At 38.7% G+C, this 15,855-nt stretch overlaps 2 protein-coding genes across 2 annotated transcripts; one reads left to right on the top strand and one right to left on the bottom strand.

Annotated features, from left to right (window-relative positions):
- Positions 1-3,034: 3,034 nt before the first annotated feature.
- LOC122658520 lies at positions 3,035-5,465 on the top strand. The gene is made up of 4 exons (XM_043853515.1): positions 3,035-3,476; positions 4,397-4,484; positions 4,524-4,634; positions 4,731-5,465. Exons 3-4 carry the CDS (start codon positions 4,554-4,556, stop codon positions 5,298-5,300), a joined length of 651 nt encoding a protein of 216 aa, XP_043709450.1. The 5' UTR covers positions 3,035-3,476; positions 4,397-4,484; positions 4,524-4,553; the 3' UTR covers positions 5,301-5,465.
- Positions 5,466-5,967: 502 nt separating this feature from the next.
- Positions 5,968-9,547, bottom strand: LOC122658519 (BTB/POZ domain-containing protein SR1IP1-like). Its single transcript, XM_043853514.1, has 5 exons — positions 8,934-9,547; positions 8,684-8,753; positions 7,834-8,448; positions 7,220-7,759; positions 5,968-6,857 (listed from the first exon to the last, which is right to left on the bottom strand). The coding sequence occupies exons 1-5, from the start codon at positions 9,032-9,034 to the stop codon at positions 6,327-6,329; spliced, it is 1,857 nt and encodes a 618-aa protein (XP_043709449.1). The 5' UTR covers positions 9,035-9,547; the 3' UTR covers positions 5,968-6,326.
- Between the last annotated feature and the right edge of the window lie 6,308 nt (positions 9,548-15,855).

The raw sequence follows: 15,855 nt of genomic DNA, 5'->3' as shown, positions 1-15,855 counted from the left end.
ATGCATGTGAACCCTTCTTGATAATCACGATCGAATAGAGTAGTATTAAAACATGAATCGATTTCTTTTTTTTCCCCTTCTTCATATTTCTATTTCTATTTTAATATGTTGGATTCGTTCCCCTTCTAATTAATCATTTTTAAAATTTTAAACCCAATCCATCTCCCTCGGGAGTCTGGTTCAGGACCCCTCCTTTGATCTCGTGCCTTTGGATCGCCTTAATCTGTCGGTAAAGCTACAACATGCAACGACATACCCAACACTTCTCTCTCTCTCTCTCTCCCTCTCATGGTTTGAGGTACCGGTATTGTATGGCCGGTTTTGATTTTGTTAGTCATCGATCTAGATATTGTGTCGATACCGTATTGATGAAACGATACAGAAAATTAGGTGTAAGTAAAGTTTCTATAAATTATTGAATGGTTTAATCCTTATATTGTTTAAATTAAAACCACTTTTCAGACCATTTTGCCCTAGATACCAACCGATACACTGCCACGGTATTGGTATCAGATTATTAGGTAATCAGGTACCAACAATACTAATACATATCGGTGACCGAAACCTCAAACCATAGTCTGTTGGGCAAATTATGATTCAGAAAAAACACATCGGAACTATCAAATTTGAATCCATTATCGCCTTGTTCACCCTTGATAACGGCACACAACAATCCATTAACCAATCAACTAGAATATGGATTGCACCTAACCACGCAAGATGTGTTGAGATGTTGGGAGTAATGAGTTATAGTCTCACATTGGCATGTTCTACTCTTTGTGTAGAAACAAAAACCCTAAAATGATGCAGAAAACAAATGGAAATCGAAAAACAATAATCACACAATTTGTATAAGGTTTTACGTGATTCAATAAGATTGCTTACACCTATGGTGAGATGAGATTTCCTTCACTATCAATACAGGATATGTTACAATCGCATGTCTTAACACCTTTCTGAAATTACCCTAAAAATTTATAGTGAAATTCTCGGGGTTTCAAGGCCTCTTAACAACCCTTTGAAATCAAGGCACTTACACAAGCAACAGAATACAAGACACCGCGCACATCCAACACTTTGGTGCCTTTAAATACTTAAGGTCCAAGAGCTCTCTCCACTTGATGTCTCAAGGTTTTGGATTAGACCCTCTTGACCCTCTAACATGGTATGAGAACCCATATCCCTTTGCTATCATCCATAATTGTCCATCCATGTGTAGAACGTCTCACAATGGTTTGTTTTGGTCCCTGGTTATTTTCATATATTCGAGTAGTTTTCTCTATGCCCTAAAGATTTATGAGCTCTTTCCACCTAATACACTAAGGTTTAGAATTGAACCCTCTAACAAGACCTGCTCTCAAAACTACCCTTTATGGGTTCTTTTTTTTTTTTTTTTTTTTTTTTTGGGGGGGGGGGGGGGGTGGTTATGGCTTTTTGGGAAATTACTTAGCTGAGAAATGAGTAAGGCAGCAGCATAGCATTTAACTTGGATTGTTTCCTTCTTTCTGAGATCTTCTGGGTGAGCAAGAAAAGGGTTTGCTTGCAGTGATCAGCAGATTTGTGGGTCAAGGATGGATTTTGAATCCAGCTTCAATATTGATAACTTTCTATGTTCCAGCTTTTCTGGAATCACCTCTGATAGCAGTAGCAGAAGCTGTACAGAGAACGGAACCAAAATGTAATGATTTGATTCCAGGTGATTCCCAGCAACCAAAGCTAACCCTACTTATTACTAGTACATATACACTGTAGTTGTACTGAAAGATAACAAAATGTGGATGGATCATGGATGGGTTGTTGCCTTGCTCAGATAATGGAAGAATTCCAAGGACAACTCAAAAAAGGCCGGTGGAAATGTGGAAATGTAGATGAGATGATGGTGGTGGACTATGGTGTCGGAATAAGGCTGACGTTCTTCTTAGCACCATTAATGTGGCCCATTCAACTGGTCTCCTGTCAGATGTGGAGGATCTGGATTACTTTCCAATACTTATAGACCTGGTTTTAAGACCAATGTCTAAAACTTTTCCGTGATCAACTACCACCAACCTCTTCCCATTTTGTAGGAAAATGGGCAAGCTTGTCCGCTATTGGGCCGATCCGTGCCGATCCCCACCCTCTCCACAAAGAAAACAAAAACATAGCAAAAATGACATAAAGATTTAATGTGATTCACCTATTTTTGTGTAAAGGATTTAACGTGGTTCATACATCAATATAATGTGTTACATTCATGTGCGAAGTTGGAGATGATTCACTATGTAAAATAGAAAAAGATTATAATAAAGATCTCTCAAAAACATCAAAACAGAAACAAGCACCTAGAAAAACCCCAAGTCAAATATCCCTAAACTTGTTTCACTTGCTTTCACAATAAGACACGAAAAACATATAAATACTCCTCTAAGTGGGTTCGATCTACCGGTCCAAGCCCTTTGTCACCATCATAGGCCTAAAAAAAATACCATTCAAGTCGGTCTTCAAAATGGTTACAAGATTTTGAGACACGTAACAAAGACACATAAACTTATCATTATTTTAGTCTTATAATATTTTTTCTCTTCTATCAATTTCTTGCGTTCAAACATAGCCGTGATGGATCATAGATATGATTTTACAAATTGTAAAATAATAGCCAGATTCTTCCTTTTTAGTTTTTGGAGAGTTAACCCAGTTTTTCTTCACATTCATCACTATAATAAGATCAATTAAAAGGTCTAGTTTTTGCACTATTTGGTAATATGATCCTTTGATGACCTAGGAAAAAAGAAAGAATAATAAGATATAAGATCCCTCATTTACTCCATTTTTGAACCATTCCCAGATACCCAGTTAGTGTACGGTCAAGATCAATGAGTCAGAATGTCATTCTCTCTCTCTCTCTCTCTTAATATTAATGTATGTATTATGTGCATAAATCATTATATATTAAAAAGACAACTGTCAATAGTTATATCTATAACTCTTGGGTGCATGTGATGCATCTAAGCAGGCTAAGCTGTCCCTTTGATGATTATCTAGAGCAGTGTAAGGTTCTGCAATTCTGAACAAAAACCATATATTATATATATAAGGAGGTATTTATTGCATTCAATTTAATATTTCTCTTCTGCTGGACTTGTCTCAAGCATCTCTTTCACATATCTTGCATCACATTGGTGAGGCTCTGGGATTTGTTTGGCATGCCTCATACCCAAAATACAATAATATTTTGGTCTGTCAGTGAAAGAGAGAATCTTAAATTCTTTTTTAGATTTTATTATATTTAAAATGTTTACAAGTATATACTTAATAAAGAATGTCATCTGTGAAGGCCTTAAGAGGAGGAGGTTGTGTTTTATCAAAGGAAAAGAGAAGCTGTGACTTGAAGTTGGTGTAAACTTTCCCTTGAAACAGTTGGAAACAACTTCTTATTCTTCTTCCTCCTCATCATAGTACCAAAGCTGTTGATCTTCTCTGCTCATGAGATTCCAAAGGTGAGTGGAGACAAACAGATTTCTTTTCCTTCCCTGCCTTTGATATTTTCTTTTCTCAGTAGAGAGATCAAGAGCAGGTATAGTTTGTTGCTGCTATCTTATGTATTCAAATATCTTTTGCAGCTGCTTTAGAGATCCACAGAAACTTGTTCTTAATGACCCAGTTCATGAGAATATAGCTCTGCTTTGATCTCTGAAAAACCCATCAGAAATTCAAGGTTCCAATAAGTTTTGTGCTGATTCTACAGTTACCTGCTTGCTTGCTCCTGTTTGGATTCAATACTTTAAGTTCCCAATTCTGTGATTTTGAAGTTTTCACTAACATCTTGTGAAATCATTAAAGCTTTCTGGATCTCATGTTGTGAACTCTATTACCAGTAATTGGCAGGAACACAGAGCATGAGTCTATCAGTAGGCAATGAAAACCAACCAGAGGATTCTAGTAAATGGATAGAGTTACTAGTTTTCTGCCAGATATAGATGAAAAGAGGGTAACTATTTCATAATAAAGGTCTATAAAACCAGAAACAGGAGATGGTGGAGAAACATTAATTCGTTTATGCCTAGTAAGATTTTACAATTGAATCTCATTTTTTTAGAAAAATTGAAATCAAAACCCTTCTATTTGATTCTGAATCTGACCTTGTATAATGTTGAGTGTAGTAAAGGATTAAACAGTAGAAGACATCTAGATTTTCATTAAGGATATCTTTGACCAAGGAGCTGTACCCTGTTAATGTTGAAAATTATCTGAAAATTATTAGTTATAGTAGTCTTCAGGAGTCTAAATAATCCTGCTCAATTTGAAGAGCGAAAGTAGCCACAACCAATTCTACTTACCAAGCTATTTCCTTGCCTGGCCTTTCAAGATATGTTTAAAATTTGCTGTTAAGCTCAGATTGTCAACCATCATGATGCAGGTATAGGCGCAAAAAGAGATATACAATCGCAGCTGAGGAACAATCAACATGCATATCTGAATTTTAATAGGCTGGAGATAAACAAGTTAAGAGTTATCTGATTCTTCTCGTGGTAAGACACGACCAGAAAAAGAAGGAATATTTGTTGGCAGTTCTGATGGAGAGGATTTTGAAACCATTTGATAAGGAATCCATGAGGATGGCTATACTAAAGCATGAAGAAACATTCAAAGAGCAGGTATGGTATTCCGAATGGAAGTCCCTTCTTTCTCCCTTTTCTCCTAGTGGTCCACTTACTAGTCAGGGATTCTAAGCTTCTATTATGATCATGCAGGTATATGAACTTCATCGTTTGTATCGAATTCAGAAGATGTTAATGAACAACATGAAGAGCAGTGAGTCAAATGGATGTGGTACAAAGAGATGGAACCTTGATGAGTTTAGTTTGAGTCAGGTTAGTAGTACATATAAAGAAAAAAAGAAGCTGCAGAAGCCATGGAAACTTGACCTGGAACGACCTGCTGAAGAGTATATTGCAGAGGAAGGTGGAGACAGAATGTTAGAGATCGAGGTTGAGAGCGATATCGAGCTGACATTAGGCCCCACAAGTTACAGCCGAAGGAAGAAAGATGAAACACCTCTAACTTCAGATTCAGCACCAAGTTTCTCTTCTTCCTCTACTGAATCCAGCCATATGAGAAGGACAAGAACAGGGGCATATAAGAGGATGGATACAAGTGAAGAATTAATAGGCAATGAATGGGGACTCATCCAAGTGCCTGACATGCATCCAAGTTTCTTAAGGGGAACAAAGAACACTTACAATGTTGAAGAACAAGTGAGGCAGGAGAAACTAAACCGGCCTCCTTGGCTTTTCCCCCTTTTCAGTATGAACATGACTTAAGTCCTTCTTGGTTGGTGTCCATAGGTTTGACTGGTTCTGAGTGACTATTTGTGATTGCTGTTTGCATGAAAATTTCTGTTTAGTTTTTAGTGTAATGGGTGATGGGAGTATTTAAACAAGGCTAGCATTTTAGTGAGCTAAAACTCAAAACCATATTGAAATTGAGTTCAAGTGGGTGTATCATTAGCTAAGGCCCATAAAATACTTAACAAAATCAACTGACTTAAAGTGTATGTACTTCAAGATAGTGTTTCTAAAAGGAAAATTAATCCTGTATCTGAAGAGAAACAACATTGTTTCGGCTCTTTGTATGTCTTTCCATGACCTCCTTATTTGTGTTGAGGATTTATAAACTAGTATGTTTAATTGCTTTGGACCCCCATCAAAATCTCTCAAGCAGCCAGAATTGTTGCATCTGGTTGTTGCTGTGCAGATATAGAATTTTACAATAACATTAATCTGATTCATTTGAAAAAAAGAAGATAATAAGCAATGAACTGGTTTATGTTGTATCCAGATAGATGGTTTGCCAGTATTAATTGCAGAGAAGTGAGAAGTAGTGAATCTGTCTCGCTGCTCAAAAGATAGAATAATGATCTGATTAAATTTTCCCTGTCTTTCCCATTACATCAACCTCTTGGACAGATTAGCACACAGAGAACCATGGTGGAGTAATCAAATAGATTTTGCTGCTCTATTATTTACGAATTGGTTGATCTCACTTAAAAAATTCAGCGATTTTCATTGCAGTAGTTCAATACCATGGATCCCAGAACTTTCCGATTTCAAATACATATACAGAAAGCAGTCCAAAATCCAAATAACAAAGAGGTTTTTTCCCTCTCCTTTCTGTACAACAATTGGGAATTTCTTGAGAGTTGGACGACATGGAGTGATAAAATTATTTACAAAATAATTCCTTAACTGAAGTACAAGAAACAGAAAACTAATCCTCAATCAAGCCCTGATAGATAAGTGACAGCAACAGTATTCTCATACATAATGCATATTAGATAGATAGATGTCTTAGGATATGGAATGTCGTCGATCTCTGCTGGGCTTTGTCTGACCTTTGGAATCAGAAGGCTTGACTCCATCCATCTGCACAAAGGTAGACAGTCGCCCAAGTTTTTTCGACATAGAGTTAATAAATGACTTTCGAGGCAATGGGGGCTTATTAGATGATGGAGGGACCCTTGGTGGAGTACTTGTTGCCGATTTCTCAAGTTCTTTTAACCGCATTTGCATCTTCACCAGCTCTATTTTCAGGTCCTCGTTTTCTCTCCTTAATCTTGAGAGCTCGTCATGCACTGAATGGTAATCTGATGAGGAGTACAAATTTAATTTCTGGGGCAGAATATGAGATTCTCCATCCATGCCGCTGCCATCCATGACATCTCGAAGGCGTTGTTGCTCGTAGTATAGAACTTGAACCACAGTCTGAACAGGGAGCCGATCATTCTGAGCCACATGAGCACAGGCCTCCCGTGACAACTTCTGGCAGTCCATCAAGCTGCAAACCTTCTTTCTCTCCATTTCACTCAAAGCAGGATGAGTCTGCATATTTGTGAAAAAATCTGATCAGAACAACTTCCACCCTATAAATTGATCTTATATTTTCAAGAACTACTGTTGCACCAAAAACATATATATTTTTTAAGACCTACTGACATGGGAACAACATGTGTGGTATAGCCAAAAAACTTATGCTGACACTATAGCAAAAGCCTAGGGAGTAATAAGGAAATAAATATCCTCCAAGAAAATTGGGAGAAGAGAAACTAGTGTTGTCGAAAAGGTAAGTTGCGTTACCATATAGGGAGCATTACGTTAGATAATATGGTTCCAATAACTTAAAAGCTTATGAAAAGAAATAATTTGTGTGCAAAAACGAATGAAATTCACACAAGAGAATGCACCTTCAAGTAGATATCTATAGCTCTATACATGCCATCTTCTGTTATTCTTGCTTGTTCTGGAATCAACTCTGCAAGACTAATGAACCTTGAAACAGATACGTTGCGATCTGAAGCTATTTCAGCTAGGTAGCTCTCCATTAACTTTCCAACCCGCTCCATGTCACTGGGAGGAGGGGAGACATATTCATCATCCACATTATAACATGAGTGGGTGCTATCCATTCCATATTCTAGGTAATTCATCATGATCTGCCGCACAGTGTCAACATCAAACAATGTATCCCCAGTGAAGGAGAAAGATGGTATCAAGAGATCATCCAGCACTGCTTGACCGAGTTGCAGGCCCATCCTTCTCTCCAAATCAAGCCTGCAAGCAACTGTTGTCTCAAGATATATTGCTGCACGTAACAGCATGGAGAGAAAGCTAACAGAGATTGCATTCTTCTCCCTAGGCAAATGACTCACAATTGTCTCCAGAATGACCCTCTTTTCATGTTCCTGATTTGGCTCAATTTTCTTTCTGCCCTTTCCAAATATTTCCTGCACCAAGCTTTGGAATTAGATACACAGACATATCAAAAGAAGCAGTTCAAGTCTTTAAAGTGATTTCTCACCAAACCTCGGAGAGATTTCTGTGCGTATAGCATGAGTATTGGACCAAGTGCGTACTTTTTGAAGCCTCTTGCTAACATTGCGATGAGAACCCGTTGAAAAATATCAATCCTGAGAACAGTTAAGTCTTCAGCCCACCAATCTACAATGGTTTTAGAGTGAGCTGTAGATGAAGAATTAACACTATCAAGTCTATTTTCAGTCCTACCCGAAAGACTGAATGGGCTATCCTTGCAGGCTATATAAGCCACAGCGTCTATGCATCGGGGGATCAATTTTACCTTCTCCGCCATAGGAAGGAGGTTTTCAGATTGATGCAAAACAGAGATGGCCCCTGCAAGGCTATGCAGTGTCACTTCATTCAAGTAGTCCTCTGTTCTACCCACTAGGTTCCCAACCACGTAGTCCTCCGTCATCTCAAGGTACTCTGCCACGCATCTGAGCATGGCAATGTTCTCTGTACTTATCTCAAAGTTTATACCATAACAGAATTTGGCTGCCAGTTCGAAAGCTTCTGCCCCACCTGGAACATCAGGGATCTCAATGGCAGAGACATCAGCATCACTAGCTTCTGAGACTATTTTTCGTATGTATCCACACTTTGAGACCAACGGGAACTGCAATTAAAGTTATAAGGTATTAGATTGGATTCAAACCATGATCTAGATTCACAATTCAATGAAAGATGGTTTATTCTATTGCTGAACTTTGATCTCAAGTAAGGAAGCATGTATATATAGTAAAATGTAATACTTAGTCTAAGGAACGCAGTCTTTGACCATAGACACTAAGATTGATTCTGATTTTATTCATAATTGTAATAGAAAGCAGAACAAAAATCAAATGGGCTACCTTGTGCAATGAGAAAGATGCTCCACCTGCATGAATTGTGAAATCACTTGGGATCTCTTGGGAGAAAATCCTGTTAAATTCAAAATAACATATGAAGATGATTCAAGTTCACACTTTACAATATTCAAAATAACATTTTAAGATCTCTCTTCTGTTTTCATTTTCAGCAATTATTCATTTCATAAGTAAATAAGAAGATGGTTCACTGAAAGAAACAGAAACCATGAGGGGGAGAGAGAGAGAGAGAGACCATTCACTAGTTCTCTTCATAGCAGTGGAGAGAAGCTCTTTCTTCTTGGTAGACATGTTAGCAGTAGTGGGTGCAGCTTCCCCCTGATCTGGCTCCACCATGGCTGAGATGCTGAAATATTCTTATGCTGTTGCTGTTGTTGTTGCCGCTACTCCTCCTTGATCAAGTTCCCATTGAATAATGTCAGATGAAATACCAGCAGACTTCAAGCAGTAGACAGATGCAGACTTGCAGTGTCAGTTCAGAGGTTTTGTAATATAGCAACACCAAGAGCAATCCTTCTGTTTTTGCATTTTTTTTTTTTGGGCAATGGTGAGCTAAGATCAAAGTTTTACAACTGGTGCTAAAAGAACTAAAACAAGTAAAGCAAGCTCAATCACAATCACCAATTAGTGTACAATAACTGAAAGATCATCTTCAGGTTTTACTCCTCCATCTTTGCTAGAGTGACAGTCAACTGTAAAAATGCCCACTTGGTAAATATTCCTGTCCACAGAACCACAACCCCTCATCCCATTTCTACCTTTTCTTTCCTGTGATTTGGTTTTAGTCTTATAGGGATAATATAACGTGTGGTTCAGAAAGGGTGTCAATAAGTTTATGAAAGAATAGGACATGTCAGCCATGGAAATTTGATCATAACTCTCTCTCTCGACACTACTCTACAGTCCAAATTTGGAAATGCCCACATGACCGAAGATAGTTCAACAAAGAAGGTGGATTATTGATTACTGAATTGGTATATACCCTTAGTAGGACCCATCAAAATGACCTGTGAATCTGCTTTAGTTGTAAGTTTGTCATTTATGCCATTGCCCTCCCATGGTCCATCTTCACAATCTATCATATTTTCCGCCCAACCATTTAACATTACATGGCAGATTCTGCCACGTCGCACCAATCAGATAAATCTGAACCATTGAATGGAAAGAGTACAACAATTTGCTAAGAATCAAATATAACGTTACCTTTATGATCCATATTGTATTGTACAGTTTTCTTTGTATTTTCAATGGTCAAGTATTGTCCAAAAAAATGTTTTTATACTATTAAACGGGCATACCCAGTGCACAAGGCTCCCGCCATTGCAGGGTCTGCAAGGGTCATAATGTACGCAGCTTTACCCCTGTTTTCACAAAGAGGCTGTTTTTTAGATTCAAACCCGTGACCACTTGATCAACATGGAACAACCTTTACCATTGCACCAAGGCCTACCCTCTTGTTTTTACACTATTATCCTGTGTTTTATTTTGACACTTGGTATAATCTGATTGGACTGAAACTTGGCAAGTCAATAGGATAGAATAAGACCTACTTCTCACTAAAATCTAGTGTTTTTTTTCCCCCCTGCAAGTGCTCACAACTTTTCCACCCACTCCTTTACCCTTAACACAAACACAACCTTACAAGTTGCATTAGTTGGCACCTTCAATTTAGGCTACATCGGCCTTAGAATCGATTTTAATATTCTTTAAATTTTTTCCGTGCAAGGATCGGAGTCATCAGACACGTCGGATCAAGAAGAATCGGGATTGGCTTCAGTCGATTTGATCCCAGTTCTTGAAACTCTGGGTTAAAAGAAAGGGGGAGGGATTGCAGACTCTGGGATGCCTTTCAATGCCAGGTCCAAAGAGTTAAGTCCATTGGATACTTGGATTTCAGCTGATCTAAAGCAGATGCAAACACTGAAAGAAGAAAACACAACCCCACCCAACTCCGAAAGTGTTTCATTACTGCAATCATCCATCCAATTTCTTTAGAGCTACATACCACCATACGAAACTGAAAAACCATGGAAGTCATTTCATTCCTTCCCCCACCCCTCCACCCAAAAAACAAAAACGAAAAAAAAAAAATCAAAACAGAGAACAGAAATGATGGAAGAAGTTCATTACTCCTTTTACCTATAGATAGTTATGGACATCTAGAACTTCTAGTCAAGGAACGTTGGCTAGTCTTGAACCAAAACTGTATTAAAACTCAACTTTGAACCACCTCAACATCTCTAGATCCTCTTAAATTGCAGAGTTAAAATACTAAGATAGATTAAGGGACCATAATCCAACTCTTTTAACTCTCTTATACAGAGACCATCCTCCATCCATGGCCGACAAACCCATTCATGAAATTCCTGTCCAGTGGAGAATTGAATCCATTATTGATTGATTGAATTCTCACATTGAACTAACCTTATCTTGTCAATGTTCTTAACAGTGATGCGTCTTATTCTTCAATGAATTATGTTAAATACACTTACAGAGGCAATGGCTCCAGAACCCAACACAAAATCCCCTCAGAGATGTCATGTCCTCTCCTCTATTACTCTGACGTCGATTGCTCATTATCAGCTTTTGTCGGGGCCATCTTATCCCCTCCATCTTCCCCATTGAAATCCCCTTAACCCAGATTTCTTACTTGATAAATCAAAAAGAATAGGAACTCGTTTGCTTTAGATTAACAAGACAGACATTAATTAAGTTATTTCATGGTTATTCCGACAGAAACAATGAAAATCTACCTCAGAAAGCTTAAGGTAGATACCCAATTCCCTGAACATATCAGGTTATGATGCGCTCCCTAACTTCATACCCATTTGACAAACTGAGAATGGTAGATTGCAACAAACCAAGTCATATGAAGTTTGGGTTTATTGGATTGCAGACTTACCATTCACTGTACTGTGACGAGCGTTGAAGATTAGCTTCCAATGCGCAAGTATTTCACCAGTTCACAACCTCAAACCCTAATTGTACTATGCAGGGAGGTCGGTAGAGGTACAGTGTTCGATCGTTGAAGCTTGAGACATGGCCACATGGGAAAGAAAAAAAAGTCTTCCAGATCTGAGATCCATCTGACAATGGAATATTTAGAGGAAAATGCTGGCTTTAAGTGCCGTACGTGAGCCTGCCATGAATTTGTCCAATGCACAAGGTGGATGCGGACCATGCGTCTATTACAAGAAGGGACCTTAAGCTCTGTGGGTAATCAGACAATGGGAATACAAGGGTAAGGGTTGTTCAGAGAAGTATGTGCCCATTCAAATAATAATAATGGGATTTCCAGTAAATGGAGCCCATAGCCTTTCCTGATTGAATCCTTAAACATGGAGCCATAGAGGAGCTACTGAGTGCCCTCGTGTGCGTACTGGGCCTGATTTCTGAAACCTGTCACCTCAGAACCGTATATGTTTCCCTTCATTTTCGTCACAAGCGATCGATTGAGATGATCAGCCTTTCAATCCTTTGCTAGACTGGGCCTGATTTCTCTGCAACTATCGAAGCAAGATAGCAGTTATTTCCATGGTGGTTTTACAGAATTTACAGTTTTCTTGGAACAAATGTAATTTACACTTACAAAGACACTATTCTCCCAACAATAGATTCTGAATCATACCAACAAAAAAACACACAATAGATTCTGAATCGACTTTAGTAAACTGCAATCTAACACATTCCCAGTCCTGCAATGCATACACACACACACACACACACACACACACACACACTAAGTTCCATGGGTGGCCTTAGCAGCAGAGTTGGGTGCCAGCTTTACTGCTAAAGTGGTGTGACCTGAGGTACACTGGACCATGGGTGGCCTTAGCAACAGAGTTGGGTACCAGCTTTACTGCTAAAGTGGTGTGACCTGAGGTGTACTGGACCATAAAATCCACATTAGGTTTTTGATGATTGATCAGAAAACAAATGAGGAAACTTGCTTAGATGCTACTCCTAGTTTAGTAATTCCCCAGGCATGAGCCCTACATGGTTAGGGCCAATCTACTTTAATAGCATTTATAGGTTTTCAACTCAAACGCCCGAGTTTTAAGGTGAAGAGTCCCCTGCCAGGGTCATAAGCCCAGTAGCTGCACATTACCTGATTGATGTGGGACTAAATTCCACATTCTTGCTCATGGAGCACACTCATTGCATCACTAGTTGATGATATTTGAGCCAGTTGAGAATACTATCAACCTACATTCCTCTTTTTGTCGAGGAACCTATAACTAATGGTCAAGAAAGAAATCCCCAGATCAGACATTTAGAACCATCCAGTTGAGTAAAATTTCTTTAGCAGACTGATTCGGTTGAGTCATCCCTTCATTGTCCACCTAGCTCAAATAACCATTCCTACATGATATGCATGCTAGAAGATTTTCAAATTTACCTAGAGATGAACAGGAATGAATTTAAATTGTGAGAAAATCACATACAGGCCAGTATATAAGACCACTTTTCAATGAAGAAATCAAATTTCGCTTCAGCCTGGCAATAATCTTAGAAGCAATTTCACCTGTGCTTGGCACACACATGACAACACTAAGTAACAGAGTTATATCCAAATTCTTAAACAACAATTTTGGTTGAGTCACACATCTATGGAGCATGAATGCAGGGTTCAACATTTACTTTATGAAAGAGGTATCTTCCTTGATATATCACTGATGGGTGTATTTTGGTCATCATGTCCACAGAGACGAAGCAAACTTGATCAAAACTATAACAGAAGGGGGGGGGGGGGGGGAGAACGCACTTCCCATGAATAAGGTATCTCAAGCTGTGTTTGGTATGAATTCTAAGAATAGATTCTGGGTCTAGAACATATTCTGAAGGGGAAAAATAAAGAAGAATCGGGGTCCAGAATGCGTTCTAGATCCAAAATCTATTCCAAGAATGCATACCAAACACAGCCTCAGTTTGTTAAAGTTTTTAGACGAATCAGTGTTTATGAAGATGCTCCAAACCATATACAGTTCCCAACATAAACAAAAGTGAGAATGCCATGAAACTTTTATAAAGAGCAGTATTGAACCAGAAAATATCCAGCTCCCATGTGTTAAGAGAAGGATTAAAAAGAGTAAAATACAATTAGAAGATGCTCAAAACCATATACAGTTCCCAACATAAACCTTTTGATATTTCTTGGGCTTCAATTTACCCTTCCCCTATAACCTATTTGGGTTGGTGTTGGGGCAGAGCTGGTTGATGCTGGAATGGAACCGGTGTTGATGTATCAGTGATTTCACCTGTCTAGGAGCTGACTGAGCTAACCTAGGCTGGACTATTTGCAATTCACTCATAGATTTTATCACCATGCATTCTTAATAGTATTGCAATTGTTGGGGAAGCTTATCAAGAGTGAGATTCTCTCCCTGGAATCTCAATGTCATTTGTGCCATTGGCTGAGAAGGGGGCAAATTGTTGATCATAAAATCAATAAGGAAGAGTCCCTTTGCTTCAACACAATAATCTCATAAGAAAGATAACATAATAGCAACCAAAAGGGTTGGACGATTTTCTTCGTTGGGTGATTTCAAGCTCCACTTGCGTTAACGCTTTTATAAAGATTCCAACTCCCAAAACCACGTTTTATTGGAGTCTATAGAGCCATTGTGGAGAGAACAACAACTCTTTGCTTAATGCAAAATCGCCCCAATCGCCCCCTAAAAGCTCTATCCACATCCCTTCTGTTACGGGATAAACTTGAGTTGCATTGGATGAGTGCATTGGATGAGTCCAACATGGCCACATCACTAACAAGTGTCATATATAGATTAACTTGGTGTTGTAGAAATGAGGTTGTTGAGATGGATGTGTGGTAAAACTGTGAAGGATAAAGTAAGGAATGATCATATTATAGCTGGTTTAGGAGTAGCTCTAATATATGACAAACTTAAAGAGAGTTGTTTGAGGTGGTATGTTTATGTTCAACAAAGGACTTTGGATGCTCCAGTTCGGATAAGTGACCTAATTCAAATTGAGGGAACCAAAAAAGCGAGGGACAGACCTAAGATACCCATAGGAGAAGTGGTGAAGAGAGACATGCTAAGCCTAGGCCTTGTTCCTGGTATCACTTCAAATATAGCTGATTGGAGAGCAAAGATCCATGTGGTCGACCCCATTTAATTGGACCATGATGTTGTCATGTTATTGTTGTTGTAAGTCACTCCTTTTTTTAGGCCTAGAGCAGAATGTTGGGCATAAAAAACAGTACGTCACTAGAGTTTATGTTGATGTTGTTTGTCTTTTATATTTTTAATATTTTGTCTCTACTTAGATCCATGTAGCCAACCCCATTAAGTTGGGATTAGGTTGAGTTATTGTTGCTCTTGTGAAAGAATCAGAGAAGAGTTTGGAAGGGGGGTTTGCATATTAGACGAATGGGGTTGAAGGCGGTAGTATTATGCAAAGAAGAAGGAAGAAGATGATGACTGTGATTTAACTGTGACAACAGGTAGCAGGTTGAGTGAGGTGTAAAATTCTTGTAAAATAAATCATCGATTATGATTAAAGCTTGTGAATATATGTTCATAGTGCTTAAGTGCTACTACATCTTAGCCTAACACGACCAAGATTAAATGAGGTCAGATCGGCATAAATATTTATGCAAAATGACATACAAACCCTTGCCCCCTATTTGATAGAGTCGATGGGCTTCCCAGGTTCTTAAAGTGCCACATCAGCACTTTCCCACCCCACCTAGGTCCCCATCAAACAAACAACCCATAATGGAAGTGATGCCAAAAATATCTCATATAGTTAGACAAGGACCATTGCCTAGTGCTGGTGAAGATGGGATTAAATCCTAGTTTTGAGTTCGACAATGCTAGTATTGGTATTGCTTATGCTTTGGAGTAAGTCATAAGCGTACCTAAGGCACGAGACTCCCGCCATTGTGGGGTTTGGGGAGGATCATAATATACCAAGGTCTACTGTAAAGTGTTTTTTCCTAACCTATTCCCTGCCCAGTATAGTGGTCCAATTCTTTTCATAGGGAGGCAAAAATGACGTTTTAACCTCCCTCAGGTAGTGTGTTCGGATAAGGGGATAGGTCATCATTTCCCACCCCCTATGAGAGGAACTGGACCACTGTACTGGGTAGGGAATAGGAGACGATAATGATGATCCGTCACTTTTAAAAAGCT

Source organism: Telopea speciosissima, chromosome 4 (assembly GCF_018873765.1).
Source record: "Telopea speciosissima isolate NSW1024214 ecotype Mountain lineage chromosome 4, Tspe_v1, whole genome shotgun sequence".
NCBI lineage: Eukaryota > Viridiplantae > Streptophyta > Magnoliopsida > Proteales > Proteaceae > Telopea > Telopea speciosissima.
This window is presented reverse-complemented; position numbering and strand designations above follow the sequence as displayed.